The 23,839-nt window shown below is 39.4% G+C and overlaps 4 protein-coding genes across 11 annotated transcripts; 1 reads left to right on the top strand and 3 right to left on the bottom strand.

The window, feature by feature from the left end:
- Nucleotides 1–3,380, top strand: LOC6503501 (calcium uptake protein 1 homolog, mitochondrial). 4 transcript variants are annotated; one of them, XM_014904903.3, is made up of 9 exons: nt 1–412; nt 471–663; nt 1,321–1,483; nt 1,580–1,617; nt 1,672–1,786; nt 1,844–2,004; nt 2,210–2,218; nt 2,443–2,902; nt 2,966–3,380. In XM_014904903.3, the coding sequence occupies exons 1-9, from the start codon at nt 120–122 to the stop codon at nt 3,118–3,120; spliced, it is 1,587 nt and encodes a 528-aa protein (XP_014760389.1). In that variant the 5' UTR covers nt 1–119; the 3' UTR covers nt 3,121–3,380. The 4 variants fall into 4 exon arrangements, with proteins under 4 accessions (XP_014760389.1, XP_014760388.1, XP_001965303.2 ...); XM_014904902.3 differs by lacking the exon at nt 1,321–1,483 and adding an exon at nt 1,001–1,160 and having other exon boundaries at nt 2–412; XM_001965267.4 differs by lacking the exon at nt 2,210–2,218 and having other exon boundaries at nt 2–412.
- On the bottom strand, nt 3,226–7,896 carry LOC6507070 (zinc finger and SCAN domain-containing protein 10). 2 transcript variants are annotated; one of them, XM_014905108.3, is made up of 3 exons: nt 7,335–7,896; nt 4,591–5,401; nt 3,226–4,533 (listed from the first exon to the last, which is right to left on the bottom strand). In XM_014905108.3, exons 1-3 carry the CDS (start codon nt 7,344–7,346, stop codon nt 3,590–3,592), a joined length of 1,767 nt encoding a protein of 588 aa, XP_014760594.1. In that variant the 5' UTR covers nt 7,347–7,896; the 3' UTR covers nt 3,226–3,589. The 2 variants fall into 2 exon arrangements, with proteins under 2 accessions (XP_014760594.1, XP_001965302.1); XM_001965266.4 differs by lacking the exon at nt 7,335–7,896 and adding an exon at nt 5,598–6,067.
- A 637-nt stretch (nt 7,897–8,533) lies between these two features.
- Nucleotides 8,534–12,962, bottom strand: LOC6507061 (flocculation protein FLO11). Of its 2 annotated transcripts, none has more exons than XM_001965265.4 (3): nt 12,831–12,962; nt 10,748–11,619; nt 8,534–10,174 (listed from the first exon to the last, which is right to left on the bottom strand). In XM_001965265.4, exons 2-3 carry the CDS (start codon nt 11,611–11,613, stop codon nt 9,511–9,513), a joined length of 1,530 nt encoding a protein of 509 aa, XP_001965301.1. In that variant the 5' UTR covers nt 11,614–11,619; nt 12,831–12,962; the 3' UTR covers nt 8,534–9,510. The 2 variants fall into 2 exon arrangements, with proteins under 2 accessions (XP_001965301.1, XP_014760593.1); XM_014905107.3 differs by having other exon boundaries at nt 10,748–11,623; nt 12,831–12,944.
- Nucleotides 12,963–13,291: 329 nt separating this feature from the next.
- On the bottom strand, nt 13,292–23,693 carry LOC6507050 (ubiquitin-conjugating enzyme E2Q-like protein CG4502). 3 transcript variants are annotated; one of them, XR_006507459.1, is made up of 6 exons: nt 23,230–23,693; nt 14,901–15,443; nt 14,635–14,758; nt 14,208–14,557; nt 13,940–14,146; nt 13,292–13,862 (listed from the first exon to the last, which is right to left on the bottom strand). XR_006507459.1 is itself a non-coding variant. In XM_001965264.4 (5 exons), exons 2-5 carry the CDS (start codon nt 15,260–15,262, stop codon nt 14,062–14,064), a joined length of 921 nt encoding a protein of 306 aa, XP_001965300.1. In that variant the 5' UTR covers nt 15,263–15,443; nt 23,230–23,693; the 3' UTR covers nt 13,292–14,061. The 3 variants fall into 3 exon arrangements, 2 of the variants coding, with proteins under 2 accessions (XP_001965300.1, XP_044572267.1); XM_001965264.4 differs by having other exon boundaries at nt 13,292–14,146; XM_044716332.1 differs by lacking the exon at nt 23,230–23,693 and adding an exon at nt 18,180–18,203 and having other exon boundaries at nt 13,292–14,146.
- Nucleotides 23,694–23,839: the final 146 nt, after the last annotated feature.

Below are 23,839 nucleotides of genomic sequence, written 5' to 3'. Positions count from 1 at the left end.
TGGTATTTTAATGATAAACAACTCCGGTCACATTGTACACGTTTTGCCTAAAAAATGCGCATATAAACCATAATTTATTTTTAAAAAAAGGAAAAAACAAACGAAAAAATATAGTTAAAATGTCTGTGCTGCGTTTTCTGGTAACGCGCCAGGCTCTGGCTGCCTTGGCCCGGCCCAGAACCCTAAACCTAATCGAAAATCGAGCTCAAATAGCTTTGGCCTCAACGCTGTGTAACCAAAATAGCAATAAACTTGTTCAAGACTTTGGAAAATCGGATGGAAATTTCAATATTATTCAAACCAGAGGACACAAACGCTTTGGACACCAATCGGAGAAGACGCCCAATGTAACGAAGTACTTTCACTTGTTCATACTGAGTTTATTTCTCATCTCAGTGACCGATTGGGGCAAGTAAGTGACTAACCAAAAAAATCATTGCAAACAACGTTCTTAAAGATTCTATTTATAGAGTTAAACGCCTGTTGATGCCGAAAGTGGACGCAGATGCTGGACAAAGGCCGTCATCGGCTGCGGGGGTCAATGGCGAGGATAAATCATCTGATTCCGAGTCGGATGATAGCGAGGACGAGGAGGGCGGTTCCGATTTGCACTTGCATGAGGGCAAGAAAATCCGCGAGAAAGTCGGTTTCCGCGAGAGGAAGGTACAAGGCTTCTGCTAACCAAACAATATATTAATGCTTTGTCCAAGAAGTTGTTATATTTTTTATTTATTTAAAAGTTTATACTGAATTTTACCTTGGCTTAAACCTTTCAAGAGAAATTAACCAATATCTCTGTAAATATTACACACAAAGTCTTGAAAAAAAAGGTTTATCTAAAGTGAAATTCAGTTTAAAACTATGCAATATTTCCTTTGAATATATTTTTCAATTTGTTAAATTATTTTTCCGAAAATCTTGGTTTTTACTTTTATGTTTGTGTCGTCTTGATTTATGTTACACCAAATCACACACCAAAAATCACATGAAAAACTGAAAGATTATTGAATACGAGAACCGTATACGGCAGTTTTCAACGCCAGACAAAATATTCCGGTATTTTGCCACCGTAAGATTGCAGGATGCGACCCAAACAATCGTCTGTATGACACCCGAGGACTTTCTACGCTCCATTTATCCAGGAATCAAGCAGCCAGATGGTAAATTATTCACCCAGAAATCCATCCTTAACTAACATTTAGTTTAGTTTAGTTTTTATGTAAACTTGACTTATTAGTTGAATAGTTTTTGTTAGTTTTGAGCTCTTGTTTGGTTTTTAAAGCCTTGCTATTGAGCTAAAGTCATTGTCCTTTGCCTTAGATCATCGAGTATGAGAACCGTATCCGGCAGTTTTCTACGCCGGACAAAGTTTTTCGTTACTTTGCCACCATCCAAGTGCCAGTGGCCGATGATCGGCATGAGGTCTATATGACACCCACAGATTTTCTCACCAGTATGACGCCGGGAATGAAACAGCCAGATGGTATGTGTTAGCTAAGAAAGGATACTCGTAGCTATAGATTACTAACTGAAAAGTGTATTTTATTGGATTTATTCTTAATTTTGTTCGTTATTTTAGGTTTGGGCCTAGATCAATATCGTCGGTATGACCCTAAGGTAAGTGTTTTTAATTTTATGACATATCTTTTATTAAAAATTCCTTCTTTTCAGTCTGTTGGAGAGCAGTTGAATCTTCACCTAGAAAAGAACAGCATCTTTTATAAACTAGGCTCCTATGGCTTGATTACTTTCTCAGACTACATTTTCCTGCTCACAGTGCTTTCCAGTAGGTAGTCCTGAATACTCCAATAGGATGTCTTTAAAGTTATATTCTTTTTCCCAGTTTCCCGTCGTCATTTTGAGATTGCCTTCCGCATGTTCGACCTTAACGGCGATGGAGACGTCGACTGTGAGGAATTTGAAATGGTGGCCACGTTGGTAAGACAGCAAACAAGCATGGGAACCCGCCATAGAGATCATGCCAATACAGGAAACACGTTCAAGGTAATACAGAAAAAAGGTTTTATTAAAAAAAAAATATAGCAAAAAAATAAGAAGAAAGTACCACGAGCCGTACTAAAATCAATGATTCCTTTTTGTATATTTGTATATTCTCTGTCTTTTGGCTTTAATCCTATAATATTGAACGCGTGTCTAAACTGTGTACATATCAAATCTTAATCTTCCTCTGTTTTTGACGTACTAACAGTCCTTAAAGGTACTTTGTGTAATAATGCTTATTGTCTACTTCTTCTTTTGCCCTTTCAATTGTTATTCTTTTTGAAATCATTTACCCACATTCGCACTGAACTGAACCACTGATACCTTCGCTAGAAACTCCACTAATGCACCTGCTCCCATGCACACACCTTCAAGCCTCTTGATGTCTGAATCCTAGTGGCTATTAAATACTAATTTTAATTTTAAAAATGCATTCCTTAGGGCGTAAACTCGGCCTTGATCACGTACTTCTTTGGGCCCAACATGGATGAAAAGCTGACGATCGAAAAGTTCCTGGACTTCCAGGAGCAACTCCAAAAGGAGATTCTATCTCTGGAGTTTGAGAGAAAAGAGCCCAATGAAGAGGGAAATATATCAGAAGCTGATTTCGCCGAGCTCCTTTTGGCCTATGCCGGGTATCCTTTGAAGAAGAAGCAAAAGAAACTGAAGCGAGTGAAGCGACGATTCAGGGATCATGGCAAGGGAATCTCCAAGCAGGACTATCTAGACTTTTTCCACTTCCTGAACAACATTAATGATGTGGACACGGCCCTGACCTTCTATCACATTGCTGGAGCTTCCATAGATCAGCAAACCCTGCAACATGTGGCTAAGACAGTGGCCCTGGTGAACCTCTCCGATCATGTGGTGGATGTGGTCTTTACCATTTTCGATGAGAACAGTATGTCTTTTAATATTAAATTGGGAACTATGAAATAATTTACATTCCACTCTCCCCTCTTAGATGACAACCAACTAAGCAACAAGGAGTTTATTTCGGTGATGAAGAATCGTGTCCAGCGAGGATTGGAGAAGCCCAAAGACACTGGCTTCCTCAAAATGATGCGATCGGTGTTTAAATGCGCCAAAGAAACCAAACCCGTGCTTCTGGACATCTAAAGATTACTTCTTGTTGGATTCTCCCGCTCAAAGCGCCCAATCTTAGTCATTTTTCCTACGCTTACGCTTCTCTCGACTATTTATTTACGTAGTTAATGTTTACTTAAAACGATTTTAGCTCAATCTTTTAAAAGCTGGGTCCCCCCTTAAGGTTCAATTTTTTGTGTATAATTCACCGACTCTTGTGCACTTAATACTTATAATTTTTTTTATTACAAATACATGTCATAATATTTATAAATAAAAAGTATAAGAACGTATAATTATTTCAATGTTCAGTTCTGAATGTGGTTTTAAATCTTTTAGGGATAAGGGTTAGGATCTAATCCTAAGGAATGTAATAATACAATTAGTACTCTTAGTACTAGATTTTTAATTTTAAAACATAAATAATAATTAAATATCCGAAAATGTAAGGACTCTTAAGAGGGCAATAAACTATTGTCTTAAAATATAGAAAGGATGTCATCTAGGCAACATCCACATCCTCCCGCTCCTCATCAACGTCATCCACACTCATTCCATATAGCTCCAAATCATGCTTCTTCAAATGCTCCGTATAGGCATCCAATTCCGTAAATCTCTGCTGGCACTCGCAGCACTCCAGCCAATCCTCCACCGAACTGTCCTCGTCCTCATCACTCTCGTAGGTTGAGGATTTCCTGATCCTCAGCTGCTCCAGGTGGTTTTCTTTGTGATCCGAGTACTCGAGGTAGTCGCGAAACTTCGAAGGACACCGAAGGCACTTGTACCACCGATCACGCATGTGGGTGACCATGTGTTTCTTGAGAGTGGAGCACTCCCTGAATGGCTTTCGGCATTTGGAGCAACTGAAGGGCTTCTCGCCCGTATGGATCATATAATGGCGTTTGAGATTGTGGCGGGTTCCAAACGGACGATGGCACAGCGGGCATGGATAGGATCGGCGGCTCCGATTCCTCGGCTTGGTCGATACATTCCCATCATTGCTCAACGATGATGAGGAATTGGCACTGCTGCAACTGGGTGGAAGTGGTGGTCGATTCGGTAGCCTGGAAGAGGAACCTGTTTCTGGCAGGGATTTCGTGGCCGGAATTAAAGTGACCATCAAAGTTGGTGGTAATACAGGTTGGGGGAGCTGTTCCTCCATCTCCTCCGTGTCCTCTTCCTCCATGTCATCCTCCTCCTCGTCATCATCTTCCAGTTCCTGCTCCTCTCCCGTTTTATTTCCCAAATCCTCTGGCTGGGGCTTGATCATCAGATTCTTGCTCTCACAATCCGCACACCTGGTGGAGTCCTGCACCAAAGGCTGCCCCACATGGCAGATCATACAGATGTACTGGGGATCGTGGGAGTGCCTTCGACGATGCTTTTTTAAGTCACTGAACTCCCGGAAGCGTCTCTCGCACAAATCGCAGGGAAAAGGACGTTCACCTGGAATGGAAAAGTAATTAAAATATATAAAAATATTCATCATCCTTGAGGGAATACCGGTGTGGATCATCATGTGCCGTCGCAGGTTGTAATTGGACTGAACTTTCTTGCCGCAGGCAGGACACTCGTACATGGGACGTCCTCTGCGGTTCACATAAGGACGTCTCTTCTTTGCTGACCACCTGGAGGAAGTATTCCGCCTTCTAAGAATTTTCTTGGGCTCCTGATCCTCCTCCTCAGACTGGAGTGTTATGATTTGATCTTGATTTTGACTATTTTTTGGATCACTTTCATCTTGGTCTGGGGGCAGAAGATTTCTTCCTAGATCCTTGTCGCTTTTTTGATCCTCCTCCTGTTCACTGTCACTCAGCTCGATTTCCGCCACGATCCTTTGCTCCTGTCTGGGAACTAGTTCAATGTCCGGTGATATCCTGTTTATGGAACAGTTCCAAGAAGCCAGGCTCCTGGCTGCACTGATTATTAATCCCTTAGGATGATGAGTATCCTCCGGATCCAGGTCTATGACCTCCTCAACCCTTCGCCTCTCTTCCTCTCTCCTTTTGAGTTCCATTTCCCTTTTCTTTCGCTCCTCTTCTTGGATCCTCTTCAGCTCCAACTCCTTCTGCTGCTGCTGTTGTTGTCCGATCCTCCACAATAATCCCTTGATTTTCGCATCATCAATGGACACAAAGTTCTCCTCGGGCTCCTGGTACTCATATCGCACAGGATCGGGGGGTATTAGTCCACAGCTGGCTCCGCAGTTGGCGTCACAGCAGGCAGAGGCAGAGCAGCAGGGCATGAGGGTGCAGTCGCTGCAGCAGTCGGCGCAGGACGATGATTTATTTAAAGCCAGCTCCATGATCTTAATCTTGGGAAGAGGAGAAAAATAAATCTATTTATAGGCATCTTAATTTTTAAATATCTTTAGTATTTCCTTTATATCTTGCACTGCCTTGTGACAAAAATTGTATCTCGCAGATACTTATTTGAAACGACAACCCATGTATCTAATATCTAACAATGTACCGGTCGAATAGATAAAAGACTCTAACCCCTAAACATACCACATAAAAAAAATTATGTTTCCACGGCAAGGAGCCTCCGATCGCTACTCTCCACCAATAGCCTTGTGTGGAGCCTCTTTTTATTTCGGCACTCTCCGCTCTCAGTATCTTTTTTTCGCGTTTTCAGTGCGTTGAGCGTCTGCCGTGTGAAGAAGTGAAGAAGAAACTGGATTCGCGATTCGCGATTTGCGGCTTGGTGGGCTCTGAGCTCCCCGGCAAAACCTCTCGGCAAAAAACAACAACAAAAACAATGAGCCGCCGCAAAAGTCGAGCTTCGACGCCGACAGCGCTGCCTCTGCTCTGAATCAGCCATGCGAGCAGCGGCAGAACAACAACAACAACAATAAAAGCTGCAGGCTTTTTCGAGATACGTGAGCCTCCTTGTCCGTCCGCCCCCCATCCCCCATTTTTCGCGTGTGTGTTAACTTGATTTTTCTTCGGGCCACGCAGAGAAAAAACGAAAACGAAAAAAAAAAATAAAAAATATACAAAGAAAATGCGCCCCAAAGAAATAGCAACAACAAAAAACAATTACAGCCAGAGCAACAGGCACGAATTTCAAGATTCAGAGAGTGAGAAAGAGTTAGAGGAAGGGGTGGGGGGACGTAAACGGGAGAGCCCCACTGTGGGCGTATGTCTGAGGGGGGAGTAGCTGGGCAGAAGAAGGAAAAAAGGGAGCAGCACGACAGCAGCAGTACAACCAGCAACAACAACAACAAAAACGATTGGGGAGCAACAGTGGGGAGCAGCTCTACTCAGAGAAGAGGACAGCAACCGCTCAGCAGCAGAGACGTCAGCGTCTACGTCGACGTTTATTGACGTCCGAGCAACAGCGCAAAACCGTGCGCCTTCATTTTTTTAATTCACAGTTGCTTTTCATTATTTTTTTCTTTCCTACTCTTTAGCTTTTATTGTTGATATTGCTTTCCTTAATTTCTTCCAGCAATTGACTTAATTATTGGCCTGGCCTCCTCCTATCGTTCGTTGCCTTTTGTCCGTCTTGGGGAGAGTTATTATAGTGTTGTAAAATGTAACAAAGCCCTTGATCGTTTTTAAGCTTTTTAGATCCTTCATTACACAGGCCAACATGGTATAATTTTTTTAGGTTTAGGAGTTGTTTCTTTTGAATTTGTTGTCAAAATGTGTTTATTATATTGTATATTTTTGAAAATCAGTCGTCTAAATTTCTAATTTATTCATAATATATAGTTTTCTAGACTTTAGAGCTGCCCTAGTATGACGAGTCATTTGTTTAATAATAAGGGCTAATCATAAAAGTCTATAAAAGGTGATAAAAGTCAATAATAACGGCAAGTTTTTCTCATTTTCACCTTGTGACATTTTCTATAAATCATTGTTACTAATTTATTTCACATCACTATAAATATATATCACTATTTCAGAATAATTTATTAAAATTCTTGTTGAAATTATTCATAATTTTGTTGATAATCCAGTTGAGAGATCAGAAAACTGTGTCCTTTTCTTTAAAAGTATAATTAAAGTTTATTAATTTAAGGTAAACTGAAAATATTTTATTACCAATAAAAAGGAGCCATCCAAAAATACAAGCTTTATCTTCCACTTATTTAGAGAATCTGATTGGAATTTAGAAATAAACTTGAAACTTTTAAGATCACCTGAAATAGCAGTTTCGGTGGGAGGTGCTCCCCAGGTCTAGGATAGCGTGATCTTGGCTCATTTGTATGCAATGGCCGTGGGCCAGGTAGAACCTACCTTCGAAAGCATATTGTCCAGATCCGCTCTCAGCTAGGCTTCCATTTGAATTCTCGTTAATCGTGACTGCACCGCACATTCATTTCGCACTCATTTTGTTTTTTTATTTCTGTTTTTTTCTTTTTTTTTAACCATAAAACTCGTTTGTTGTGGATCCGCGAACTCACGTCGTCGAGTCCAGTCCAGTCGCATGAAGTCAATATCAACAGAACGCCCACTCGACTTGGTCCGTGTGGTATCGGTGGATCAATGTGTCGGTTACGGGCTCTGGCTTTCTGAGTTGGCCTGGCATGGCCTGGCCTGGCCGATTGGCATCCGTGTTTCGTTGCATCCCAACCACATATGCACTTAATGTCCGTGTCTGTGCCACAAATGTGTGTTTCAAGAGTATGTGCCTCCTGGGGAGCAATGCTCGGCCTCTCGGTTTCTGCCTCAGTCTCCCAGGTGTTCGAACTTTTTCATTTCAACTCGTGTGTATGCATATATGGATACATACTCGGTACCTGTACCTCGTACCTCGGCAGCCAGGTGCTTTATAAGGCTTTGGATGGTGGCGTGCTCGGCGAAATTGTTTCTTAAATGGCTTTGGCTTTCAATTAAATTTAACTATTTAAGGGTGAACTTGTTTGTGGAATAAGGGAGGAGCTTAGTAGATTTTTACTAGATTTAGAATTATAGATTTTTAAACCATCTTAAAAAGGTTTAAAAATAATGATAAAAGAATCCTCTGACTAACTGCTGACTAACTACTGCTTCTAAAAACAAAGAATTTTATGCTAAAGATTAAATTAAATTATTATATACTTTTTTATACTTTTAAAAAATATACTTACTCCAAAGTAGCTTCTTCTGTTGTAATATAATTAAATAATTCATTTCAAATTTAAACTCCTAGAAAAAATATACAAAAAAACAATATAACAGATAGATTTTTATTAGAATTAAAATAGAGGATTTTGGAATAATGATAAATGAGTCCTCTGACTAGCTTCCTTTGCTTCTAAAAATAAAGAATTTTATTAAATTATAAAATTATAAATGTTAGAAATTATAAAATGTAATACTTACTTTTTAAAAATATATACTTACTATAAAGTAGCTTTTAAAAAATTAGTTTAAAAGGTAAAAGGCCTTTTTTTGTATTATTATTAAAGATTAAACTTTAAACTCCCTAGAAAAAATATTAAAACACTCCGATCTATTGAAAAAAAAATATTTAATAGGCAATTCTTGCGGTTTGGATCAATTCTAAGTATAACATTTCCTGAAACTCACTTATAGTAATTAGAATCAAACTGTAAGCCTATAATATACATATTGTGTGTGTGTCTATATATATCGTCTGTTGGATCGGCATATAAGCAGATATCGCCGCAATTATTGGATCTCATTATAGACAATATAATGATCAATTACATAAATGTATATATGTTTATATATTATTTATATATAAAGGAGGAAACATATTTGGCAAAATCGGGTTCTTGGTAGCTAAAATCTACTAACGAAACTAAATGAACCATATATTAGTTATTGGGTTAATTCGAAACATTGGAAATGAAGAACATATCATAACATAAGGATCGGGATATAGGCTTAAACTAACATATTAAAAACAAGTTTCTGAGGGTGAGTGTTTTGTGATTTGATGATATGCAGATGGTTCAGAACTCCACACAAACTAATTAACTATTTACAAAGAAGCTACTAACTAATATTTAGCAAATCAGGGAAATATAGAGACCCCAACTGAAGCGTTTCTATATAATCGGGTTCGATTTTTCAGGATAATTGTACCAAGGAAGTCAATATTAATCGTAGGACTATCTTAAAAAAATTATCTTTGGATACGATCGGTTAAAAATTACTCTTTTTTAGATCTTAAAATAAAATAAAGAGTAAAATTGTTAAGAAAAACATATGTAGAGAAAAAATAATACGTTTTTTAAGCTTAAAATATTGAACTATACTTTATAATTGACTTTAAATCGTAAAAAAGAAAAAAAATTGTAAATGAAAAAAAAAATAAATGTATGTACAGGAAAAATATGACCATTTTTGAATAATCACTGAATAAAATTTTTAAAACAATCCAACGATTCAATCTTTACGCCCAAGATAAACCTCTAATTGTAAATTTAAAAAAAAAATCGAACCCTTAGCTAATTGAAGGACCTTAAAGCTTTTGTTGAACATCCTTGCTGGAGGACCCCGTTCTCTCGTGATTGACGATGAACTTCTTGGCCCCCGATAATCCCTGTTTGTTGATGTAGAAGCTCTTCTGGGCTAAGGGCGACCCACCGCCATCCGAGTCCACCACCAGCCGATTGAGAAAGGTAGCGGCCGTCTTGGCACCACTGTCGCAGGATGAGGACTCTATGCTGATGGTGGAACAGCCACCGATCGATGACGTCTCGCTCTTGGCATCGTCCATCAGTGTGGCGTCATCGGCCAGGTCATTGGCCAGCACCTGAGCGTTGGAGGATGCGGTGGATACGATGGAGGAGGTGCGGCTACGGCAGGAGGATGAGTTGATCTCCGATTCGGGTATGGAGATGCCTTCGTCGATGCTCTGGCTCTGACTCCCACCCGAAACGAGGCACATGGCTGCCTCCAGATTGGGGCCACTACCGACTCCCCCAGGTGAAGCGGAGACTGGTGAGGGGCAGCCGGAGCTGCTGCTGTTGTTGTTGGTGCCACCACTGCCGGATCCACTCACAGCATTGTTGGTGCAGAGCTTCGAGATGAACAGTTTGGGTGTGATGCGTCCATCATAGGTTCCGGAATCCGGGCTGGGGCACACCGACGAGGGCGATTGGCAAACGGGCGAGGAACCACGGCTGTGAAATTAAATATTTAATTTTAATTAAATATTTTTGGCTTGTTTTGTTTGAAATCATCTCATTGCTTAACTATTTGAAACATTGTCGTGCAATAGCCTATTCAGAATGTTCTTTTAATTGGGAACCCAAACTATAAAGTGTTATTTTTAGTTTTAGAATTTTTTTGAACACATTTTTCAGCATCCCCACAAGTGCCTTCAGCTCGTGAGTGGCTATATTTAATTTACCTTTAACTTCTGGCCCAGTTAAGAGCTGACATTCTAACCATTTCTATGCTAGAAGATATTTATGTTGATAGGCGATATCACTGTCAAATTTTTAAGTTGCGATAAGATGGCATGACAGGTGCATGGCTTTTAATAAAAAATAAATAAAAGGGATGACAGTGCTTTAATTAAGCTCCTAAAATGTTAAAAATATCTACAATTGAAACCCTAACAGATCCTATCGAAGCCGTGTAGTACCTGACTTTTTTTTTAAAACGTGCCTTGGCTTTAATTACACAAAGTCTATAAATAGTATAAAAATAAAAGGTTTCTAACAAAGTGACTACTTCAATTAAGAACCTACCTTTCCGTGAAAATCTTTTTCAGCGGCGGCGGCGAGTACACACTCCAATTGCTGCCCTGGGCAGGATTGTCGTCCAGCTCGAACTTTCTTTTCACCGGACCCAGTTGTGATGGTCTCATGGGTATTGGCGACATGGATCTCCGGGTGGCGAAGGTACGCCGCGTTGGCGAAGGCGAGTAGGGCAGTCTCATTCCTGCCCGATTGCTGGTCGGGCTTGGACTGGAGCAGCTAGTACTGCCAGTGGGGGGCAGGGTGACTTGCAGGGGATTCGAGAACTCATCCGATTTGCAGGACCAGTTCTCGGCCACCAGTGTTAGGTCCTCCCAACTCTGTGATATTTGAATTTCCCGGTGCACCTCCCGCTCGTGATTCACCTCGCGACTGTTCAAGTCGGCGCACTCCTCCTGCCTGAGCTGGGAGACCCGTGGGGTCAAGCACAGAGTGGCTCCATTGGCGCCGGTGGTCAGAGGACTGTAACTGGCCGAATACCGACGAGCTCGCGGTGTAAAAATATTAAAAACCGGAGCTGGAGAGACCTCCCTGGAGTTTGGTTGCGATCTTATGTGTATATTCTTCCCGAAGAACTGGGAATATTCTGTAGATTGTGGCTGCTGCTGTTGTTGGTTCTTCTTCGGGGTCTGCTCGTGCTCCTTGGCCGCCGCTGCAGCAGCTGCTGCCGCCCGTGTGGTCATCGGTGTTTTACCGGACTTGGATCCGGGTGGTGTCCTTATGATGGGCACACTGAGGCAACGTTTCAGGGTCTTTGAGCTGGCGGTGGGCGGCGGTGGATCCAACGTATCCATTGGCTCGGCCAGGGACTTTTCCTGCTGTTTCTCATCGCCACTGGCTTTCGTCTCCGTTTCCATTGCGGTCTATCTAAAAATAGGTAGGAGTTGTTTATAATTTTCGAGTATGTATTTTTAAAGCCCTCAAGGGGGGGTGCGCATTACAAAAATATCTGTCTGTTCCCAATTGACCACGAGCGGCCGTGTATTCGAAATGAAAGGGTTTTTATTTATGCAAAAATATTTTATTTAACTTGTACTTGTTTATTTATAGATTTTTTATAGTCGATATAGACATGATCGTCTGTCTATTGGTTCCAGGGCATTTTTATTTGCTCATTGGAAGAGTTCAAGAGTATTTATTCAAGACTTTCAATTAAGTCTATGCGGATATGATCACATTTCGATGCAAGGGAGCTATATCTATGGAGTTATGGAAACTATGAGGCTTTAAATTGCATTCCGAAATGTTAAATTATAGATCAGTTATTTCTATATCTAACTGGTTTCATGGATTTTTTAAAAATTATATGCGAAAGAGTATAACAACTTCGACTTGGCCCTTTCATTTTTGTGCTTCAAGATAAAAGTTTGTGGTTTGATTTCTAATGGAAATTTAAGACTTCTATTATGTTTGGCCCCTCAAAAGGATACTTAGGGATTATAAGTATCTTATACTTATCACAGAAACGATCTAACTACATCCTACTGTTATTAATAAAAGAAATATTAACAAAACAAACTAGATTAAGGTTACCACTTTAGTTTAAATTTAATCTGCTTACTGCCACGGACTAAACAGTGGAAAAACAAAGGTTGTTTTCAACTTTTGCTTTAAATTAAAATCCAAAACTAGCCCTAAGTGTTAATAATAGTTAATAGTTAATAGAAAACCACCGGGTTCGATTAAAGCCCTTCTCTAGCCCTCGTTGAAGCGATCGATGGGGTACCATCTTAATTGTTATGGAGCTCTGAGCTCTTCCATTAATTTTTAACAATATTCGGAACTATTTTTGGAATCACCAAAGTAGGCTGGGGAATGTCTCCTTTTTCCGCAGGACTTCGTGAGCAGCGGCAGCGCAGTAGGCGTCTCTGCTGTCGCGGGCAGAGAGGTTGACTGCTCTTTTTTTCTACCAAAAACTGCGTGCCTATCGAGGCAATTTTGACAGCGGATTTTCACACTCTAACTACATGGGGCATTTCAAATAACTGCCAAATTAGGATCGCCAAATCATGTAGGTCACTTTGCACTACCTTCTAACTACTAAAATCACACGCAGATGCCCCAAAATACTTACAAAATTGTGTCCTGCGATTGTAATTTTCTTCAGCCCGTTTAGTTTTTTTCTAGTGTTGGCAAACGTCAAAACACACGCTCCCTCACACACGTTCAGTCAGTATGACACACCAAGCATGGGTTCTAAATAACACAAAAATCAATAAAATTTATTTATTTTCTTAATCAAAATATACATGTACAATTTAAGATTTAAATTATGTTCTTGGTTGTCAGCCAACTCCCACGAAAATACCAGAATTGAGGATTTATAAGCCAGTGTGATGATAGCAACATTTATCTGTCTGATAGAACACGCATCATGCAGCCCCAACTGCTGTCGCTGTTCAACACTGTGGCGCGCAATTCAAAATCACTCGTTGCTAAAGGGGAATTATAGAAAATGCTAAATACCACTTTTTACTCCGTTTAATAAAACCCAAAAGAGCATCCCTATCGAGGTTTAATCTGAAATAAGTGAAATGCATTGATAGACACTGTTACATTTATTAATTATGAATAAATAATAAGAAAAGTTGATGTATGTATGAGGTTCTATCATACTCGTGTTTACAAACTGTTGTATTATTTTGGTTTTCCATCGTTTTGGTATGTGTTTATCGTTAATAAAAATCACAACAAATTATAATAACACAGTTGGAACCAAGATAACTGGCTAATTGAATCCATAAATCATATTTAACTAAATATTAGCTCTTCAAACAGTTTTCAATATTTTGTATATATACTTATCGTCGCAATAGATTAGTTTTCTCCGTTTCCTCTTTTTAGCACAACTAATAATACTTAAGATTTAAATATACATTAATTAAATCGGCGAAAATGTTCATTTTTTTACTGATGACTACGATCTAAAGTTACATTTTAAGCTAATTTGTTGCTTGACGCGTTTTGTTTAAATTTTTTCATTCTGTATCCGCCTCGTTTTGTATTTTACTCATTATTTCCCTTAATTTCAGTATTATATTTTTTATCCAAGACTTCCTTCTGTTACATTCTGGATGGTTTTCAATTGAAATCGTTCGTTACTTGGCTAAAAAAATATGTGAAACGGATGAGCTGTCGAAGATTAGTGACGAGATGTATTTATGGGGGGCTGTATAGCATTACTGTGTCGGTGCGATTCTAAATGGGTGGCCGTGGTGGAGTATCAAATTGCATTGAAAGAGTTGGCAAATGCAGAGCTGACGATCGGTCTGGGATCTTCTCCTAGGATCTGGACTAAATCGATCTTAACCATCGGCCAGGGCTGGCGTAACCCAACCGTACTTCTCATGCGTCTTCACTAGCGATCGGAAAGACTCCTCTGCTGTGCGCCTATTAAGATGGAAGAATATTAAATTATTATTCTTAAATAATATCTTTTAAGTTTACTTACCGACTAAACTCTTTTGTACTTTTTGGTTTGCGCATTATTCGACCTTGACCTTTGACAACGCTGGCGGCAAACTGCATGATAACAGCCTCGACAGTGTAGGCGCTGGCCCATCCGCGTGGCGTTAATAGCTCCATGCATATAGCACCACCTTCCATCACATAGCCCTTCTCGATGCGCGGCTCCACCACCCGCATAAAGGGCGGTGCAAACGGAAAGTTATCGGGGAAGCTCAAGTGCAACAGGATGGCAGGAACGCCCAGCTCCTGCATATCCCTGGCCAGCGGGGAATCCGGATCGATGACATGCAATCGCACGTGCCACTCAAATAGACTGTCGTTCACAAGTTCCACCTGGATGGGGGGAGAGGGAGAATGTTTACCAATTAGTATTTCAACCATGATAGTGGAAGAAAAATAATAAAACTCACTGTGAAAACTGCATCATTTTTGGTCTGCAGTCGCTCCATTTCGCGGTACTCCTTCATGAGGCGGCGGGATCTGATGGACTGATCCGGTGCCGCCACCAACTGGCGTCCCGCCGTGGGCGCCACTCTGTAATAAGTTTTGAAAAAAAAAGTTTTCGACTGTTACAAAAATGACAGACTATGAATTTTATGTTTTTTGTTGTTATTTTTGTTTTTACATAAAGGAACTGGACTATTGGACTATTTGTTTTGTAAAACTTTTCACCTACTTGTGATCTTGACGTCGCCGCTTGCCTGGTGAGTCCCAAACGGGCGGATCAGCTGCTGCCATCCGGACTACGGCTGCATTCTTGGATGATCCGGATGGCGCTGGTGCACCACCCATGGCTCCACCACCACCAACCATCGCGGAAGTGGAGGCTGGCCCTGCTGCTGCTCCTTCATGGTTATTATTTAGATTCGGATTACTTCCAGTGGCTACTCCTCCACCGTCCACTTTGTCATTGTTGTTATTATTATTGTTATTGTTATTGTGGTTGTGGTTGTTGTTGTTATTGTTGTTGTTGTTACTGGACTTGTGGAAGATCTTGCGGAATGCAGTGACGACTCTCTCCTTGGAACGGGATGACATTTTTAAAGGGCTGTGGTGCTGCTCCTACCGGGACTGGACAGGACTTCTTTTTGATTTTAGTGCCAAGTGGTCGAGTGGTTCTTTTGAGCGGTGGCTTTTGATTTCCTAGTTAACAAGTACAGTGGTGTGTGGGTGTGGGTGGTTCAGTCTTTTTCATTAAATTGTTTCTGGTGTGCAGATGCTAGAAGTGAAAAAAAATACAAATATTAAATAGTAAGTGTAATATTATTATTTAAGAGTAAGAGTACTTTCCAGTACGTATATATCGCTTGTAATAATTCGACATTAGCATTTTCTTTGTGGGGCGGAGAGTTGAGCAAAAATTAACATACTTGTGCATGCTGAGGGTGCCATTACTCGGAATTTGATTCCCTCCCAGCAATTTTCATATTTTCATATTTTAGTAGCCCCCGAAGCCGGGGCGACCTTGAACTAGGGCCCCAGCCATTCTGCCAACCACCCACATGATACTTTACCATGTCTAGGAGCCATAAGGACAAACACATCATCATCATCCTTGGACGAACTTTTCGAGTGAATAACAACAAGAAGAACAGCCAAGAAGCAGGAAAAAAAAAACAAAACATTTTAGAAACTTATCAAGTGGCAGGAGAGAAGAAGGTCCTTGGGTCCTAAAACCCACACAAGAACACAAGAAATAAAATTATAAACAAAATATTTCCCAAATATATGACTTGAATTAATAACAAGGCTTTAAAATTAAAACTGGATCTTCATAAATCATCAAGGATAGCTACTTTCAAGGATATTAAAAATTCACACCACCATCTGATTTATTATTTTAAAATTTAAATCATATTCCCGCGTTTAGTGTCCCCAAATTAGATAATGTTACAGAATTGGAGAATAGCTTCCAAAGTTTGTGAGAAAAGTTTTCTCATCCTCTGAGCCTGAGCCAGAGCCAGAGCCTGAACCTGCACCCTGAAGAGCCTCCCCCGCACCCTAAGATTACTCATCTTTTTATGTCCGAGGTGTTGACCGAGCGAGGTCTGGCCAAATTGTTTGCTTTGCGCATAATTAGCTTTGGCCCCAGTGCCCCAAGTTCTCAAAAGGGATTCATTCCTTGGGTCACTACTCCAGGGCTCTGGGCTCTCGGAGCTCTCTGGGCTTTGAGCCAAAAAACCTGAACTTTGTGGCCAAGGACAACAGTCGAGGGTGTCGTGGGTGGGTGGCACTTAGGAGCTATTATTATTATAAAAGGCAGAGAGATAAATGCGAGCCGAGATGGAATCAGTTCAAGGGACCATAAAGAGAGTTGCCAAAACCTCGGGAAATTGCAAAAAAAAGAAAAAAATTTATATTAAATATTAAATGGAATTTTTTATTTCTCCCCTAAGTGGGAAGATATACCGTAAGATAGCAGTAAAGAGGGATATTTCTTGTTCTTCATATAAATAAAATGTCTAAAAAATATGTATCTCTTAGCTTAATCTCACAAATGATAATTGATTGGTTGATTTATGACCCCACCCTGACTATCCCCCTGAAATGACCCCTCCTTTCAGACTCATTAAGAGTTCATCAAGGTTCGAAGTTCGAACTATCCGAGTTCTGGGCCCATCCTTCCTTCCTTCCTTGGCCTTTTCCGCCCAGTTATGGGCCATTTCCTGCAGATACCTACCATGTAGAGCTATTTTTAGAAAAAGTTTTTACACTTTTGCTTTCAAAACCGACTGACCGAGGCCGAAACAAAGGCGCCACAGGCATCTCTTCAACAAAAAAAAAACAAAAACCAGAAAAAAAATGTGAAAAAATAGCAAATAATGCAAACAACGAAGGGAGGAAAAGAAGGAAAATAGTCACATGAACATGGCAGTAGAGGGGAATAGGAGTAGGAATATTTCCTGTGGCCGCACACACATTTCAACATTTCCAGAGTTTCGCCATTTATCTAACCAAATAAATGTCAACAATGGCTGACATATATTCCAATCCTCGAACGCAGACGGTCTTTTGAGATACGAGGATACCACCAGATAAGGGTGGAACTAGTTAGGAATGTGAAAAAAAAAATTTTTTTTATTTATAAAATTTATTAAAGAATTTTTTTTCTCTTGATATAAGAGGATACCAGATAAGGGTGAAACTAGTTAGGAATGTGAAAAAAAAAAATTTTTTATTTATAAAATTTATTAAAGAATTTTTATTCAAATATTCTATAGATATCTCCCACTCTAACCTTTAAATATTTTAATTATTTTATATTTTATTAATTCAAATACCACCCTAATGGCTATGTACAGATAGATTTGGCGACAAATTGACTGCCCGGGTTGCAGTTATAGTACACAGAAATATATCTTATCTGGCGCCACAAAAATCGATATAGAAAATGCCAAAAGCTTGAAAGCACCACCCACTTATCTTATCCCCGCCCTATTACTGACCTATGCCATTAAGATACTTAATAATAGCCAAAGGGGTACAGCACTTAATTCTCTTATAATTATTAATCTGATCAAAGTGAATGGGTTGTTTTAATTAAAAACAATATTTATATTTATATTTTAATTAAAACCTGGCTAATATATGTATGCCCTGAAGCGTGGGAAAATCAGGTGCAGTAAACAAGTAAACCAAACAATTAATAAAAACATTCTTTCCTTAAATCCATAAAATCCATATACACAGTAGGCCCCCCCCCCTATCAGATGAAACATAACAGTATATGTGTTCAGTGTCCATACAGTATACAGTCATGTATGTATAAACAAGTCGAGTCGTGTTTATTGTTGTTATATTGCATGCAAATTTCCTCGCCTGTCGCATGCAAATATCCGAATATGCAAGCACGGAAAGTAAAAGGGAAAAGAAAAAATGCAAAAAATGCAGAAATTAAGAATACCAGAATAATAACTGTGTCAGTTTGGCGAAAAAAACAAAAAAATACACATACCAGACACTGCCTCGGGTTCTATGCTCTCCTTAAGGGGCAGAATTTTTTTTATTTATTGATTTTTGTTCCTGCTGACTGACTTTTTAATTACATTCCGAATGATAAGCGTGAAATTACACTGAAAAAAATATTCAATCTTATTGATATATATATTTTTTTATTTAGATTTTTTTACTTAAATTCTTTGTAGGATTATAAATATTTTGTATTATTTTTTATATTTATTATTTCTTAAATATTTATCTTTCTTTAAATTTTATTTTATTTAATTACATTCCGAATGCTAAGCGACACTGAAAAAAAAATTCAATCTAACTGAGATATATATTTTTTTAAATTTAAATTTTTTACTTAAATTCTTTGTAGGATTTTAGTTATTTGTTTGATTAAAAAAAATTATTAAAATTTCTTAAATATTTATCTTACAGTGTAGTTCTCTTATGGAATCTCTCGTTAATCTTCTGCCTGGTGCAGTAGCTGAAAAAATGCGGAAATATTTGTAAATGGGCGCCCCAGCAGGCTGGAGAGGGGCATTGAGAACCGCTGACTAATGGCCCCTGCAACAGTTCTTTGTTCTCGGCCATTAGCGAACACCTACCCACACAATCAGACTATACATATATACTATATATTTTATATATATCTCCCCCATCAGTTATCCCCCCATGGCATTCAGCTTCTGCCACGCGCCTTCGATGGCAAGTGCAAGAAAGAACTTGCACTCATCTTCCTCCTCCTTTTCCATCAGAGATGCCCCATTAAAAACTACTTCTTCTTTCTTTATTAAATTAAAAGTATCTCAAGTCCTTAAAAAGTTTTCAATATATAGACTCTAGATTCTAAATGTTAAAAAATTAAAAAAAAACACTTTGCACCACTGATGGTCAGTGTCATCCCCCCCCCACACTGTAGTCCAGTTACTGACCGGCATTGTTCTAGTTGGAGGTTCGAGTGACGCCCCTTGTTATGGCTTTGTTAATTTATTTATAAACAATTCCTCGCCCCAAAGCTTGCAAATTGAATTAAGAGCAGAGTACTGCACTGGACTGGACGGGACTGGACTGGCAAGCTTTTAAATGCACATTCAGCATTAATCAAGGCCAGACCAGGCCAGGCCAGGCAAGCAGGCATCATCTCCTTTTGCTTCCTGGTCGTTAGTCGCTAACCAAATCGAAGTGCTTTGTCATGAGGATGGGGTTCGTTGACTCTCTCCTCTGCTCTGCTCTGCTCTGCTCTGCTCTCCTCTCCTCTTCTCTTCTGGAGCTCTCCAGTTCCAATATAATTCCAGATAACTGACTAACGGTCCGTGACAGATGGTGATGCTTTAACCCCGTTATGGAATAATAAAGGAGGCCCTGGGCTGAGGGCTGAGCTCATAGAGTTGACCTTGATGTCTCTGTTGTTCTGTTTATCATCTGTAGGTGGCGCCACAACTCATGAGAGCACCCCAAGACAAAAACAGAAGCCAGAGAATGGCTCTTGAACTTGGCCTTTTAACGAAGAAGCTAATACACTCTCTTATCTTAATAATATAATATGTATTTTTATCTTTTTTTATTCAAAACTAATGTATATTTTTCCAACTGCCTTTTTTTCATCTTAACCCTGTTTGTTTCAGACCTTAAAATAGGAGAGTATATTTGGTTTATGTGTTTATTAAGCCTCTAACAGCCATTGCCAGCACGTAGAAATGGATACTGGGATAGGAATAAGGCTCCTAGACAACCGACGTGTGTGGGAGTGCTCTCCTCCTGCCGACTGGTTCTGGTGGCTGGCGGCGCGTGTTTCATTCAAACGGAAGCCATTTATGAAATTGCTTTCGACAAGAGAGCAACAAAAAAGGGGCAGCCGCAGCCGCAATAGCAACAATAGCCCAACATCTCATGGGTTAAAAGTGGACTTTGGACACTGGACATCATCGGACATGGTGGGGTGCCAGAAGTGTCACTTTGGCGCGTCACTTGATGACGTTAGTGGAGAACTCTAGTCTTCAAAACTCTTTCTAAATTCTAAAAATAAAAGAAGTCTTGATATTTTTTTTGCACTGTACCTCCACTTGGATGTTTATGGATCGTGTATGAATGTGTGTGAAACGACCTGTCAGTTTGGCTTTTGTCGGGTGTCAGGGGGTTAAGCACTCTACTCTGGATGGCGGTTATTGCGAAGATAAGCTTGGAAGTGTTTTAATGGCGAGGGATGGGCCGATTATTGCTTTATTTTCCAGATATCTTTTAGGCTATGGCAGGGTGGGCTAGTAAGGATAACATATCATTAGCTAATCAAGGATATTTTGGCAAAAATATACGTTAGATTTAAGAAGTAGTCTTGCAAGTAATATAACTTTAATAATCACCTTCTAACCTTTATTTCTGACACTCTTCTGCTGACGTCAATGACTGACCTCCTGGACACTTAACGACACCTGCCACACATTGTTTATGGCCCCAAAAGGCCCCACCTACCACTTCATGCAACATGCATAAATTCATGCGATTGGAGGTGAGAAGGAAAAGTTCATCTAATTGCGGCGACCCCTTGGTGCTCTTTGAATCTATTTATAGGCATAGATACCCTCTAGTATCCTCCTTTGCAACTCCTATTTCCATGGCTCTGCATAATCAATTTTCTGCTTCTATAAATTAATTCAGGCGTAAAAATAAAATGCCTACTCGGCTGCTGCTACTCGGCTGGGCCATAAAAAGTTGATGTGCCAAAGTGCACACACAGGCGAACAAGTGCACAGTGAACCCTGAACCCAGAACCCCAGGGGGGGGGGGGGGAGGGGGGGGGGATCTTTAAAAAGCCATTACAATATCTGTTACATAATATTATTATTTAATTTTGTGATTTATGACACTTTTCTGTGTCATCCCCCCCTAATAAATATTTATAATGCATTTTTTGAATAATTAACGGTATCCCATTTATAAGTTTCCACTGTAGAAAAGGATGGAGGAAAAGGAAGAGAGCTTTGGCGCCTGTCTTATTGCGTTAGAAGAGGGGAAACACACATACACATACATACATATAAGCAAAAAAGGAGAGAATGTGGGGATGGGGCTAGAGCAGGCAAGACATATTATCTATTGTGGAACCTTATCCGCGCCCTAGCTCCCTTTCTCCCTTGCTCCAACGATCTGAAAGTGGGGCCTCTGATTTCATTCATGAATACCAAACAATATCCGACTTGTCTTGGCTTTAGAAGACTAGGGGGGAGGAGGCTAGGGGGCGGCTCTTGGTGGGCGTGAAAATGCCAGCAGTAAATAAAATTTTAGCATTTTCTGCTCTGCTGTTGGGCTTTCCTTTCCGTTCATTTGCTTAGATTTATTCCACACTCTGTCATTTCCTTTCATCTCTCACGGCTCCTACTGCTTTTGCTCTTCCTCTTTAACTGTCACTGGCAATAAAAGGCGAAAAGCGAGCAAAAACAACAACAACCAACAAAAATGGCCAAAACATGAATGGAAATTGAATAACCAACAAAATCGGAACTGAAAAAGTTAGAGGCCCTTTCTCTTTCGTATTTTTCTTTTTTTTTTTTGGTTGCTCCTTTATATTTTTCATTTCGCTGAGCTTGTTATTTTTAGCTGGGATTTCATTTGCTTTTGTTACACACACTCTCCTCCCCTCCTCGGCCCCCTCTCCTTGGTGGCTGGGATTTAAGGAAATTTTGTGCAAAAATATTTTATGAAATCCCTGCGAACTAACTTTGCTCATTAGACTAATGAAAAGTTTATGGTTTTACGAGCAAAGTGAGTATTTTTTCAAGGCTTTGTGTTATGGAATTTTAGTCATTTCAAGAGTTGTTCCAACTTTTTCTTTTATTATTATGCATTTTTAGGTTATTTTTTAGGACTGATGTTATGTTTAAGGTAAGATAATTACATTTTTAAATGAGTCTGATTCAATTCTATCCTAAAATTTCTATTATTATGGAAAATAAATACTAAAAACCTTAAAAACTGTAAAGAAAGCATTTTTTTAAAGGTTTATGTTATGGTATTTTAGTAATTTCAAGAGTTCTTTTAACTTTTTCTTTTATTATTATGCATTAAAACGTTATTTTTTTAGATTAAGTGTACCAAAATCGGTACTTAAGGTGTAAAAAAATATGTATTATATATTTTATATGTAAATATTTAATATGTATTATAAAAAAAATACAAAAAACTTGAAAAGCTATAAGAAAGTATTTATTTTCACCTTTATGTTATGGAATTTCAACAATCTTTTGCCATTTTCCATTTTTGCCATTTATTATGAGTTTTGAAATTATTTTTTTGGTTTTTGGTATTATTTTACTAAAACCGCTAATACTATGGACCTAGTTACACCTTTTGTTTGGAAATTATTATTAAAAATTACTCAAATCTTTAGAGATAACCCTCAAATAGCAATTCTATATAATATTTCTCCATAAATATTTAAAACCATGACCTGACCATGGAAACATGGCCTTAGAAAACTACTTCTGGCCAAAATAAAATGAAACCCTCGAAATATTCTGTATCAAGTTCAATGAAAAGCTGACATTGAAAGAGTGAGCTTGTAAGAGAGAGAGAGAGAGAGAGGGTAGGCCGCAGGAAGGCCACAGCTTCCTGGCAGACCGACCGACCGACCATCCATCCATCCACCCACCCCGTTCGGTACTGAGCCAAGGCAAAAAAAAAATAAATCCTGACCAATGTCAAAAGCTAAAGTGCAATGAATAGAACAAGCACAAACAAGTTGACAAACACACAGAGGCGGCGGCGCCTCTTATTTGTTGGTGTCATGCTTCAATTGCAAATCGAAGGGATTGGAAGGCACAAAGGGGGAAGAAGCACAGAAGTATATACATACATACATACTGTATGTGTAACAGAAAGAGGAGACAGGTCGGGTAACACAAAAGTTCTATTGACAGGAGTGAGAGGTCAAAATGCTTTTAATTGGCAAATTGTTTTGAGACGCCAAAAGTAATAGCCAAGAGAGAGGGGGGGAGACGAAAAGACGGGAAAAGAGCGTCTACACACAGATAACGGTAAAGCAAACAAACGCAAAAACTTACCAACGCGCAAAATGCAGTTCGCCTTTGTTGATTTCTTCCCACAAATCGTGTTTATCAGTGTTTTTTTTTTTCTTTTTTTTTATGATTGCAACTATTTCTTTTGTTGTTGCTTCGACTGCAATTCACACAGACAAACAAATGATACAATAATACAAATTCCGACGCCGCCGACGACGCAAAAATCAATCAAATGCAATTGCTATTGAACAGACTCCCGCGTACTTATGCTTTTATTTTTGTTTTTTTTTTTTTTTTATCCAAACAAGAAGTGCAAATTCGGTTTTTCCGCGCTATGCAAATCAAGTGAAGACAGGCTGCAGTTTTGGCGTTTTTCGTTTTCCGATTGGCACTTCCTGCATATTTTCGATGCGACCGTAGGATTATCGAGCTTTCTACGCCGCCCGCCTGTTGTTCTTCAAAGTCGAATGCAGTGTGGCAGCACTATGTTCTTCTACAACGTATCCAACCGAGAAATAAAGTTTGGGGAGCTAATGATGGAGCACCCTCGGCAGTATTTCCACATTTTCTTTTTGGCCTAACCACCCTGTATAGAAAATCAATCCAAATAGCATGATATTTTTTATATTTTAAATAGAGGAGTATATATTAA

The sequence above is a fragment of the Drosophila ananassae genome, chromosome 3R (assembly GCF_017639315.1).
Source record: "Drosophila ananassae strain 14024-0371.13 chromosome 3R, ASM1763931v2, whole genome shotgun sequence".
Lineage (NCBI taxonomy): Eukaryota > Metazoa > Arthropoda > Insecta > Diptera > Drosophilidae > Drosophila > Drosophila ananassae.
The sequence above is the reverse complement of the archived record's forward strand: the minus strand, read 5'-3'. Positions and strand labels throughout refer to the sequence as shown.

What these genes read in the sequence shown, in the direction of transcription:
- LOC6503501 (XM_014904903.3), top strand. Translation starts at nt 120, where the DNA reads ATGTCTGTGCTGCGTTTTCTGGTAACGCGCCAGGCTCTGGCTGCCTTG. An exon ending in ATCGTCGGTATGACCCTAAG is followed by an intron (nt 1,618 to 1,671) that starts GTAAGTGTTTTT and finishes CCTTCTTTTCAG; the next exon opens with TCTGTTGGAGAGCAGTTGAA. An exon ending in CCTGCTCACAGTGCTTTCCA is followed by an intron (nt 1,787 to 1,843) that starts GTAGGTAGTCCT and finishes TCTTTTTCCCAG; the next exon opens with TTTCCCGTCGTCATTTTGAG.
- LOC6507070 (XM_014905108.3), bottom strand. An exon ending in GCACATGATGATCCACACCG is followed by an intron (nt 4,534 to 4,590) that starts GTATTCCCTCAA and finishes TTTCCATTCCAG; the next exon opens with GTGAACGTCCTTTTCCCTGC.
- LOC6507061 (XM_001965265.4), bottom strand. Translation starts at nt 11,613, where the DNA reads ATGGAAACGGAGACGAAAGCCAGTGGCGATGAGAAACAGCAGGAAAAG. An exon ending in AAAAAGATTTTCACGGAAAG is followed by an intron (nt 10,175 to 10,747) that starts GTAGGTTCTTAA and finishes TTAATTTCACAG; the next exon opens with CCGTGGTTCCTCGCCCGTTT.
- LOC6507050 (XM_001965264.4), bottom strand. Translation starts at nt 15,262, where the DNA reads ATGTCATCCCGTTCCAAGGAGAGAGTCGTCACTGCATTCCGCAAGATC. An exon ending in AAAATGATGCAGTTTTCACA is followed by an intron (nt 14,558 to 14,634) that starts GTGAGTTTTATT and finishes CCCCCCATCCAG; the next exon opens with GTGGAACTTGTGAACGACAG. An exon ending in AGTACAAAAGAGTTTAGTCG is followed by an intron (nt 14,147 to 14,207) that starts GTAAGTAAACTT and finishes CCATCTTAATAG; the next exon opens with GCGCACAGCAGAGGAGTCTT.